At 43.3% G+C, this 12,406-nt stretch overlaps 1 protein-coding gene and 1 long non-coding RNA gene across 3 annotated transcripts in view; both read right to left on the bottom strand.

The window, feature by feature from the left end:
- The window catches only part of LOC118230749, a 1,025-nt gene extending 258 nt beyond the window's left edge, over positions 1–767 (bottom strand). Inside the window, exons 1-2 of the long non-coding RNA XR_004765915.1 lie at positions 484–767; positions 1–164 (exon numbers count right to left, since the gene is read on the bottom strand). The exon at positions 1–164 is cut by the window's left edge and continues 9 nt beyond it. This is a non-coding gene — a long non-coding RNA (uncharacterized LOC118230749). The remainder of the gene's footprint in view (positions 165–483) is intronic.
- A 7,620-nt stretch (positions 768–8,387) lies between these two features.
- LOC118229723 (G-protein coupled receptor 6) lies at positions 8,388–11,017 on the bottom strand. Of its 2 annotated transcripts, none has more exons than XM_035422004.1 (2): positions 10,340–11,017; positions 8,388–9,809 (listed from the first exon to the last, which is right to left on the bottom strand). In XM_035422004.1, exon 2 carries the CDS (start codon positions 9,787–9,789, stop codon positions 8,806–8,808), a length of 984 nt encoding a protein of 327 aa, XP_035277895.1. In that variant the 5' UTR covers positions 9,790–9,809; positions 10,340–11,017; the 3' UTR covers positions 8,388–8,805. The 2 variants fall into 2 exon arrangements, with proteins under 2 accessions (XP_035277895.1, XP_035277894.1); XM_035422003.1 differs by lacking the exon at positions 10,340–11,017 and adding an exon at positions 10,192–10,322.
- Between the last annotated feature and the right edge of the window lie 1,389 nt (positions 11,018–12,406).

Raw genomic sequence — 12,406 nt, 5'->3', positions numbered from 1 at the left:
TAGGGCTGGAAAAATCCCACATTACTGTGGGCTGAACTTGCTCCAGGTTGGCCAAAATTAGCGATTGCGAGTACAGCGCAGGACATAATTGCGATGTAGAGCTGAGCTCACCTTTTTAACCCCCTGCTGGACTGGGCAAGGTCTCCGCAGCTGCCAGGCTTTGACTTTGAAATTATTCACAGATGAGTTTAAAAAAGAGGGAGACAAAAACGTACATTAGTTCGGGGGAAACGCCGATTTAACAGTTAGACAAAATTAAATCAAACTATATTACACTGCTGCTGACAAAAGCTAGTAAACTCGTGTTCGCTTGGTTAATGCAAAGTTTTAGGGAAATTAGACACAAATAGAAACCAAGTTCATGACCTAAGTACTTATACAGGTTTCGTGCACAGTGATGTCACTAAATTGTACAGTAAGACTCGGAGACGTAAAGTCCCTCAAATAAGTAAATAAATAAATACATAAATGTTTTCAACGTACAAAAATCAGCCGATCCGCCTATGTGGATACTGGGCTCGCGCATGAGCAGGTCTTGCGTAGCGTGAAGCCGGAAAAGATACTATTGAGTGACGTCACTCAGTTGTTCAACTCAAATGCTCAAAAATCTTCTTTCGTTCTCGCCGGGCGCGGTGGCGTGCGTCTGTAATCCAATCGTTACTGGGAGGCAAAGGCTGGAGGACTGCTTCTGCTTATGTGTAGGCGCCGCAGTATCACATACTTCGGACACCCGCCGTGCTTCCGACGATGTGACCTGTCACCCCCTAACCGAGTAATACAGCAGGACCCAGTCTTTTTGACATTTAAAAAAAAAAAAAAAAAATAGGCTAACCAATTTCAATTCCAAAAAAAACAGTTAAATAAATAATAGTAAGATTATGGAATGTGGTTTAATATATTCAACGGCTATTTTTACCATTTATATTTCGATTTATATTTAATGACCATAATTGTTTATGCGATTTTAAACGCAATGTTTTGTTGGTAATTATTGCCTTCTGCTGGATGAAATCTGAATGTAATATTTTGTGACTGTATTTATATAAAAATCCGCCAGACGTCGCTATTCAGCCAATTTACATTAACAATAAATCAAGGTTCTTAGTCTAATTGTTCATCGATAACTGAAAGCCTTTCTCCGCAATAGGCCTACATAGAATAGATATTTTCAGTAGTTTTCATCTAGGCTCGTTATATTTTCAGACATTTTCAGTAGTTTGTCATCTAAAAAAAAAGAAACGTTTTTATGGACAAAGGCCTATTAATTCAATATTGAGTCTTGCAAACCTATCCCTACCATAAACTGTATAAAAATATCCCATCATAAGTTTAGCAAAATAAGTACATTCGTATAATTTATTTCACAATGTAAACTAATAAAAATCTTGTCTGTGAACACTACTTTCTGAACATAATAATAATATTGCATTTGATTTATGATGTGCTTTTCATGCACCCAAAGTACTGGGTGCAGACAGCTGTTCAAACAGTGTTCAAACATTTTTGCATTTTTCAGTGTAACAGCTGAATTGCATATTATTTATACTATAAATTATTGGCATTTGGCACTTTGATGTGCCATAAAGTTAAGAACCGTACATTAATTTCCGTGTTAATGTAAATCAGCTGAATAGCGACATCTGGCGCCTCTACAGTCACACAATATTACGTTCCGATTTCAGCCAATAATTACCAACACACATTGCGTTTAAAATAGCGCTTAACTGTTTTGGTTGTAATTGGAAATTCGGTAGCCTACTTTAAGTCAGAAGACTGAGTCCCTCTGTATTGTTCAGGCTGAGCTGCAGCGTCTATTCACGGGCGCGATCCCGCTACTGAGCGGCACGGGGGCTTTGACCTGCTCCGTCTCCGACCTGGGCCGGTGCACCCCTCTTTAGGCGACCTGGTGATCCCGAGCTCCCCCAGGAGCACCATATCGATACCGAACTTAGCGTGGACACCCGATCGACATAGAGCGCTCCAGCTCAGAACTCTCGAGCTCAAGCAATCCAGCCAGCCTATTTTCGTAAACGGATTGGCTGTATATATTCGAAAGTATTGGGCATACCAGACGATTCGCAGATCATCGAACATGAGTGAAATCTGCCCAGCACGATGCATTAAAATGTTGTTATTATGTTGCTGTAGATGGTCTTCCTTTGTCCAGTTAATAATCTACTGAAACGGCTAGAAAGTGGCCCGGTAGTGCAACTGAATGTCACTTGTGTTCAACGCGTGTTTTTTTATTTTTTACGGGAAATCAAGGCGCAGACAGCGTCGGTGAAAACATAGTATGACGGGAAGGACTACCGTTACTGAGTAACAAACTGACAAAACAAGCTCTAGCTGAAGAATAACGCAAACACTCTGGCATAACAGCTGGAGTTAATTGAATGCTACAAAAAAGGCGTGATGTCAACGAGACTAACTAGAGCATGACTGCATTGTGACAGCCACCGACTTTAGCTGGACACTGAAACATGCTATGCCGCTGCCTTGCTCTTCCTTTCCCACTTAATATGAAATCAGTGTCACAGGAAAGGTTCGGGAATCGGGACCATTGTAAGTTCAGCTACTGCTAAGTTCTCGACTTCCCACAGTTTTGAGTCACCAGCCGCCGCAGTGTTTTCCGTGTTATGATTGGACAGAATATGACCAATTACCGCAGTGAAATTTCAGACATTCTAACCGTGAACAACAGCCGCCAGAGGGCAGTAGTATGATAGGGTGACTGTGCAAAGCCTGTAATGCTGACCAGGGCTGTAGCTGCTGGATGGAGTCCAAGTCGCACAACGACGGTCAGAGAGGCGGTCCAATCATCCTCCTCACTGTGTGTGGCTCCCCTGAAGACCCCAACTCTCTCTGCCATAGCTTATTTCATTTTTGGTCAAGGAGCACCATTCTGCAGCCGGAACACGATCTCAAACTCACTGGTAGGAATAAGGTTCCAGAATGTTCTTGGGTGCCGATTTAGGACAAGTTAGGCCTCAGAGACCCCCTCCCCACTGGTATTAATAAAGTTCCAGGATGTTCTGGGTTTTTGTGGAAAAGCAACCTCACAATCCCTAGCTATCTGTATCATTACTGCACTCTCAACACTGTAGAACCAGTCCCTAGCTATCTGTATCATTACTGCACTGTCAACACTGTAGAATCAATCCCCAGCTATCTGTATCATTGATGCACTCTCAACACTGTAGAATCAATCCCCAGCTATCTGTATCATTACTGCACTTTCAACACTGTAGAATCAATCCCCAGCTATCTGTATCATTACTGCACTGTCAACACTGTAGAATCAATCCCCAGCTATCTGTATCATTACTGCACTTTCAACACTGTAGAATCAATCCCCAGCTATCTGTATCATTACTGCACTCTCAACACTGTAGAATCAATCCCCAGCTATCTGTATCATTACTGCACTGTCAACACTGTAGAATCAATCCCCAGCTATCTGTATCATTACTGCACTGTCAACACTGTAGAATCAATCCCCAGCTATCTGTATCATTACTGCACTGTCAACACTGTAGAATCAATCCCCAGCTATCTGTATCATTACTGCACTGTCAACACTGTAGAATCAATCCCCAAGCTATCTGTATCATTACTGCACTGTCAACACTGTAGAATATCCCCAGCTATCTGTATCATTACTGCACCCTCAACACTGTAGAATCAATCCCCAAGCTATCTGTATCATTACTGCACTGTCAACACTGTAGAATCAATCCCCAGCTATCTGTATCATTACTGCACTGTCAACACTGTAGAATCAATCCCCAAGCTATCTGTATCATTACTGCACTGTCAACACTGTAGAATCAATCCCCAAGCTATATGTATCATTACTGCACTGTCAACACTGTAGAATCAATCCCCAAGCTATCTGTATCATTACTGCACTGTCAACACTGTAGAATCAATCCCCAGCTATCTGTATCATTACTGCACTCTCAACACTGTAGAATCAATCCCCAAGCTATCTGTATCATTACTGCACTGTCAACACTGTAGAATCAATCCCCAAGCTATCTGTATCATTACTGCACTGTCAACACTGTAGAATCAATCCCCAGCTATCTGTATCATTACTGCACTGTCAACACTGTAGAATCAATCCCCAGCTATCTGTATCATTACTGCACTCTCAACACTGTAGAATCAATCCCCAGCTATCTGTATCATTACTGCACCCTCAACACTGTAGAACCAGTCCCTAGCTATCTGTATCATTACATTACATTACATTATAGGCATTTAGCTGACGCTCTTATCCAGAGCGACTTACAACAGTGTAACCAAACTCAGGATCAAGTCCACTTAAGTCCATTGAACAAAATGCAGATAAAAAGCCTTTACTATGATAGCATACATTAAGGAGAAACAAGATGGTCTGAACCAAAAATTTATTTTATTTTTATTTTTTATTTTTTATTTTTTTAATAGTTATGGGAGGGGGTTTAGGGAAGAGGAGAGAGGTACACAGAGAAGAGATGCGTCTTGAGTTTCCGTTTGAAGGTGCTCAGACACTCTGCTGTTCTAACCTCCACTGGAAGATCGTTCCACCATCGTGGGGCCAGAACTGCAAAGAGTCGAGACCTTGTTGCTGCTCGTGTTGGGGGAGGAATCAGCCGCCCTGTAGTAGCCGATCGGAGCGATCTGGCCGGCTTGTAGGGTCTGATCATCTTCTGCAGATAACCAGGAGCTGACCCATTGACTGCTTGGAAAGCAAGCACCAGTGTCTTATCATTGCTGCACTGCTGCACCCTCAACACTGTAGAATCAATCCCAGCTATCTGTATCATTACTGCACTGTCAACACTGTAGAATCAATCCCCAGCTATCTGTATCATTACTGCACTGTCAACACTGTAGAATCAATCCCCAGCTATCTGTGCCATGGGCTGCACCCCATCTTTTTCACATTGCATTCCGCTGGATGTTGGACAAGGCACGATTACGTCATGACATGAAATGCAATGTTGAAGGAGAGCGTCTGAAAGCTCCAGGAGGACCAGAGAAGCACCAGAGGCACTGTACGTTACAGCAGGGAGATAAATAAAAATACAAAAGGGCTCAACGCCAAGCCCTGAGCTACACTGTCCACGCCTGTATTCCTAACAGCACTGCAAAATATAGACAAACACTTTAACCTTTTAAATTACACCTGGTATAGGGAATGTGGTGCATGGGGTTGTTGTTGTCGCTGTTGTTTTGCTGTTGTTGTTGTTGTTGTTCTTGTGTTCCTCTTAGGGTCGAATTAACGGTGCCCAGTGCGATGTGATGTTTTCTTTCTTTAAAACTTAAAGCTGGCTGATCATGGTCGCCGTGGTAACGGCAATAAGAAAAGTCAGCGGTGGAACTCACAGAAACCTCCGCTCTCACATGTTAAATTAACGTGCAGCTCCAGCAAAGATGGTGTCTGCGCGATTATTTTCACTTAGGAAAATGAATCTGTGAAATGGACATGCTGGTGGTGGGCCGGTCCATTCCAGTGCTGTTTTCAGAAGACACAGAAGTAAGCCATGGTTCCATCAAGGTGAATTTATGAGTCTTCAGAAAGGCAGTTTGCAGTTTGTCTGATTGTAATGGAAATTATGTGCATAAAACCCAACCATATTTTATTAACACTCAACTTTTTTTTAAGTATTTTGACTAAGCTAATTTATAAGCATTATGTTATGGCTGACAGAATGTGGAATTTGACACAAAACTTTGCCCACTATTAGCCATGTTTATCATAAATACACGATTCTAAAACTTTTTTTGTTAAAGTGTATTAAGCAATCATTTACTGCAGTTGTGGGGCGTGGTAAAATCATGTGGCTCGCCTTTTTTTTTGCGGACAATTCCATTTTGATGGAAACATCAGCCTTGGTTGCTATGTTAGAAGTGTTCATCTCTAGAAATCCAAGGCTAATTTATGTCTACATTGTGATGGAGGCACAACTGGTCACTCCAGGATTCATTACATTCATCTGCTCAAGTGCATTTGATAAAATACGGATACTGTATGTATCCTTCTATGTCACGGCCTAGCAGTTTTAGTCGTAACACTTTGACAAAATTAGCCCATCCTTTTCAACTCTCCGCAAAACCCATTGCGTTCTTTTTTTAACTCCAGAAAGAATGACCACCGTAGGGATATTTAAAAAAGCAATGTTCATTAAGGGCAGACTGTTCCCAAGCAAACAAATTTATTTACTTATTATCTCTGTCATGGGCATACTGTTCACAAATAAACAAATTTATTTATTTGTTACCTCCGCCGAGGAGCTTGTGTAATGACTTCCGTCTCTCTGTCCATCTTGCTCTCAGTTAGGATGATCAGGGTGACTGAGAGGGGCCCTCAAATAATGGCACTGTAATTGTTCAGAGATGGGGTGGCCTGTGGTGGTGGGGCCCAATGTGAGATCTTTTTGTGGGGGGCCCAAAATCCCTGGCGGCACCCCTGCATGCTTAGCAGCTACATCTGTCCATCTGTCTATATCCATTAGTCCAGAAGTTTTTGGTGCCAACTGACAGTCCCAATTGAAAAATCAACTGTGAGTCCATAGGCAAATAGACAGGGCCCGTGTCATACAGTACTGAGCAATCTCACAGTTAATTAATGTGAACTCCACTGACAGCTAAATAATATCATGCTTACCAGCAGGAGGTCCCTTTCATTGTGGGGACCTGGCTGTGGTGCACATACAGTAGTCGATGGTAAAAAAACAAAAAACAAAACTGCATTTGGACAACCTGCTGCCCGTTAGCATGTAGCGAATTGAAGGAAACCAGCAAACGAGCTGGGCTTCCAGCTGAGGTAAATGATTGGCACCGAGAAGCAGGATGCACTTTTCATTCATGTGTGGATTACAACACGTCGGTTATAATGTAAATATAGATTAGCGATGCGCAAGGATGCACAAAGATCGGTCCGTCCAGCCCTGGCACCCGGAGGCATACAGTCCGCTTGATTACTGAATCACCCTACATCACCCAGTTCTGGTGGTGGTGGGGGTGGTAAGGGTAGGGGTGGGGGTGGGGGTGAGCAGCAGTGAACTAGCAGTTGCATTTCATTTTCAATTTTTTGAGATTTTTAAATAAAGGAGTAATAAAATCTCATATAAAAAAAATCTCAATAAAATCTTGTATTCAACAATTAAGCTTAATATAAAAATGTATAAACCTTTCAAAGGAGAAGTGTGGCTGGACAAGTCATGGGGTGGGGAGAACAGTAGGGGGCGCTATTCATCTCCATTTGTCAATACTGCATCACGGATGGTGCCGTTCTCTTAATCAGAGCAAGAGCACATCTGTGTAATCTTCTGGTCATAATAAACGTTCAGCACAATGACCTGGTGCGAACGCCTGTTTGAACAAGCCTCTGGATAAATGGCACGGGGACTGTCAGTGATCCTCGCGCCGCCACAGCAACGGCCCTTTGAGAACACACTCTTCGCGTGGGCTGAAACCCACGTGCTGACAGGCCGATAATCTGACATTCAAACGAGCGAGGTTTCCCTCTGCGATAAATACCGATTTCATAATAATGAATGCTGCTAGTGCTCTTTCTCACTTTCATTTGAGGTGTTCGTTTAGAAAAGAACATGTTTATAGTAATGCATGTGCGATATGCATTTGTCTGATGTAGATATTCTTTTGATGCATCCAAGCATTAATGCCCCCCCTCCCCCCCCACCCACCCGCCCTCCGACATGCGGTGTAGGATGTCGGAGGGTAGGTACAAAATAACCCCCACCCCCACCCCTTACCTTGCGCTTGAATGGGACGAGGTGTTACTCGTGTCAGAATGTACGAGTATAGGTGAGTAATGGGAACTGAAATGGCGGCCCAAGCATTTCAGCCTTTGTTTACTTTCCTTCGGAGTGACAGGATTGCCCACTCGCTTTTCTTCAAGGTGTAGCCTAATCACCGGCCTCTGGCAAGTAGCCTATGCTACAAATTAAAGAGGACATTGTAGACATACTCAGAATTAATCTCCAGTGAGTGATTTTATCAGGTATGTGTGTCTCCACTTTTTTTACAGTGGATGTCGGAAATAGGACACGTGAGCCGCCAGTTTACTTTCTTTAAATCAACATTTCCCGGTGATAAGCCCTTTCGTCTGCGAGTTTTTTTTTTTTTCAACGGACTTCCCGGTAAACCGCAGACACACTTCACTCGTTGGCTTCTCTTATTCATATCTCCCAGTCAATCCTTTCACCTTCCTTCAAATACAGAAACAAAACTCTCGAAATAGGAACAGGCCGCTAACTAAATGCGGTGTACCAGCTACTTACCTCTGGGGTCTCAAAACAGTCCTCTGTTTGCCGATTGAGTTACGTCCTCGTCTCGACGGTACACGAATACGTGTGGCAATAACACTCTTGAGACAAGTTCAGGATTTCACTTTTATTCATGTTCGCGACTTGTATAAAACGCACATCATAGACAACCGTACAAAATAGAAAATGATAGAGAATACTGACAAGTACAAAGTAGTAACATACAGGCCTTTGCAACACTGCTTTGGCATTTTAATACATAAAATAAAGTGCTTCTTTTAAGTTGTTTGTATAAATACATTCATAATGCAGCCTCTTTTTTCTTTTTCTTTTTTACACAAGTATCTTGTTCACAGTATTTATAAATGGACCCATGGTTGTCTCCAGACTCAATAAAGTGCCAATGCCTCATACACTATACATTTAGAGAAAATAATCATGTCAAGAATAGCAGACACAACCAACTGAAAGCAGATTGTCACTGTGCAGAAAAAACAAAATAAAAATACAAGGTAAAACACACCACTTATACTTCACTTGGAGATCTCGACCGATAAGACACATTCGTTTGAAAGCAGCCACAAAACAGGACATAAAGCGATCGTTGGATCTCTGTGTTCCTGTAGGCGTAAATGATTGGATTGATCATTGAATTGTAAGTCGCTGGTAAAAGGGTAGCATAGGTGTACACGGACGGGTAGTCGTGCTCACCCACGAGGCAGTAAATGGCAAACGGTAACCAGCTCGCGCCAAATGTCCCCAAGATGATGGCGAGCGTCGAGACACCTTTCTTTGTGGCAACGTAGTGCGACGTCGAGAAAAAGTGTTGCTGGAGAGCGATCTGATGCGCGTGTCTGCACACAATTTTGCAGATCTTGAAATACAGGGTCAACATGATCATAAAAATGACAAAAAATGAAAATGCCAGTAATATTACGTTGCTCTTGGTCAACGGTTTGACGATACTGCAAGTTGATGGCTCCCCCAAGCAGTTCCATCCCAAAACGGGCAAGAGTCCCAAACAGAGCGAGACTGCCCAAGTAACAACCAGCATGATGTGGATATACAGTAACGTCTTTTCTGAAAAATAAGTCAAGGCATTGTACAGAGAAAAATAACGGTCGACCGTGATCGCCAAAAGACTGCTGATAGAAGCAGTGAACGACGAAACCAGAAAACCTACAGTGATGAGGCTAATGGTCTCGGAGGAAATTAAGTACTGGAACATAAAGTTTAATATTAATCCCATCCCAGCCAGGAGATCTGCGGTGGCCAGACTCCCGATAAGAACGAACATGGGTGTTCGCAAAGTTGGCGTGTAAAATATGATGGCGACGACGATGGCGTTCTCGCAGGCTATCACAGTCCCGGACATGCACAACATTATGTCCCAGGGGTTGATTGCGAAGTCCAGCGGTTCGGTGGATAGCTCCAAGCTGCGGTTGCCATCCGTGGCTTCGATCCAAGGGATTCCCGCTGCCGTTTCATTTGTCTCCAGGCTTTCGTTCATCTCTCCACGATTATTTTTTCCTACGGAAAAAAAAGAGTATTTTTAAATCACATGTGCTGTTTGACAAAAGAAAAAATAATTTCGTAACAACAAATAAATAAATAAAACTATCGGTAATGTCACAATAGCATGATAATAATAATAATAACAACAGCAATAACGATAATAGTAATCGTAATAATGATAATAAAATCGTATGGAAACTGCAATACTTTTTAGAATACTGTTTATTATGGTGGACACTGTGCAACCTAAAACTACAAAAAAATATATATAAATGTGTCATTGACATCTTTGAAAACATAAATAAATAAATGCATTAACAACACTGATATCAGAAAACCTATTTCTGAAATGTTTGCAACCAAAAACCCATTGAAATCAAAGAAGCGATGGTCTTACGCCAAGTCCTCAATAATGTAGCGCTAGCCATGGTGCTGAAACAGCTGCCACAGCTTACAACGAATTCGCTCGTTAGTGCGACAGCAGAAATATGTGTAGGCTACATAAATGCTTTTCTCAAACGAATACGAGGCAGGCGAGCGCTTACCTTAGTTGGTGCATGGAAACCGGAGATTTCAGGACAACCCGACTATGAAGCTCCAAATAAGCGTTTTCTTCAAACGGTCAAGTAAAGCCGTCACTGCAGTTGAATCTCCCTTTGATGGGACTGGCAGCGCAAACAGTGGCTTCGGGGAGCATTTACCAGGGCAGAAGAGAGTGTGCAGAGTAACTGGTGTTGGCGACAGCACACACACGTCTAATAAACCCCGGTGACGTCAAAGACCATACCCAGAGAAAATCTCCGTGATCACATGCTTAGACAAACAGTTGTGGCAGAGGGACATCTCCATTATTTACAAATGATATACTGACACATTGGCAGCAATCTTTTCATCTAAAAAAAAATGGAATGCAGTTTCCCGCAGTAACCTCCCACAAAAAAACCCAAAAAAGTTACTATTGATACAAATACAACCGAAAGAACAAAAAAGGACTTCGCACGTATGCATGCACGTAGAATGTGCTAATATTGTTGATATTTATTATCACTTGAATCTGAATGAGAACCATGTAATATGACCATTAAACTGTGTTCTGAAACGCGTTTCAACCTGCATCAGGCGCAGTATATTCTGAAGTACAAACTTAAAACTTGCTACAAGAAAAACAGTGAACTTTTGAGAAGCCTGTTCTAGTTCACATAACAACAACAGTGATTCCAAACTCAGTGGTGCTCAAGCTAATGTGCATAGTTATACTTAAGTATACCAAAATGAAGGGGGGGGGGGGGGGGGGGGGGGGGGGTGACTTCTGACATTCAGTGGTGACAGAATGCAGAAGGTTTATGTAGTGTTTAGGAAAACACTGTTTTCCATGTCAAGGAGTCAGACTGCTCAAAAGAAGTTGCATGCATGGAAGGCAGTATCAAGACAATATTTGGGAGAGAGGTGGAATGACGTGGATCTTCTCGGGGAAAGGGGGCAGCGTTCCCCCCCCCTCCACTCCGAAGCTGCCACAGTTGGGAATCTGGTTCTTTGAAAAAACGGCGTCTCTGTGGGCGGGGCCAACCGGCACCCATCCCTGTCAATCACCACTCTCTTTCATCACCTTTGCGGGAACCCTCTGTTTCTACCGTAGAGCAGAGTCTCTCACTGTGATTGGGGGGTGGAAAGTTCCTGCCGCGTCAAACAGGATGTTCCACAGACGACAAACAATGAGCCGGGAACCTTTCTTTCTACGACAACGGCCTCACCGGCGAAAGGGACGCGTTCCCCAAGCCCAGCGTTTCGGACGTCAGTTGGAAAGTCGACGGAAGGTGCAGGCTTTGCCTTCTAGGACGTAGAGATTTTTATGGAATAGATAAAAAATAAGCTAATAAACGATAAGAACCAGTGGTTTTTTGAGTCGGTAGAGGAAGAAACGACTCGTTGCGAAGGTTAGGAACACACACAGCCCACGGAAAGTGCTCAGAGCCACAAGTGGCCTAGTTCTGTGAACGGGTCGAGAACTGCAGACTAACCTACTGTACAAAAAGCAGAAAATGAAATTTAGCCTGTGTGAAATAAATTATAAGAGATGTTCATGAAGGTTCCTCTTTTTTAAATTTAAATGAAATAAATTAAACCCAAAACAAGACATTGTGGGTGGGCGAGGGAGGGGGTGGGAAAGGGGTGAATCTGCTGTACCTGCACCCCTCCTTTAAAAAAAAAAGTGATGTTTATTATTATTATCGAAAACATCGCACAACGCAGGACGCGGCAAACAGTGGCCGATCCGAAATTACGCTCGTCTAGAAAGGAGGGACAAACATGCCGCAGTAACTGGACCCCAGCCCGCGCAGATCGGAGTTCATATCGGAGCACGCAGAGCATGTTCCTCCCAGAAACACCGCGGCGGTCGCTGCCCGGCTACCCGTATCCTAGCAACCACGGTCACTTCTCCCGTTTTCCTCAAGAAAGGGGGAATCTGAATCCGTCGCCGGTGTTTTAAAAGCGCCGGCGTCTCCCGGCGATCGGCGGTCGACGGACACGTGTGTGGCCCACCGGACACGCCTGCGAGCGACCGACCGAGCGAAGGTCGACGAGAGCCCCCTGCGTTCCCCTTCCTCCTCCTT

The sequence above is a fragment of the Anguilla anguilla genome, chromosome 6, assembly GCF_013347855.1.
Source record: "Anguilla anguilla isolate fAngAng1 chromosome 6, fAngAng1.pri, whole genome shotgun sequence".
NCBI classification, from domain to species: Eukaryota; Metazoa; Chordata; class Actinopteri; order Anguilliformes; family Anguillidae; genus Anguilla; species Anguilla anguilla.
Note: the sequence above shows the minus strand (reverse complement) of the source record. Positions and strands in the feature narration are given on the sequence as shown.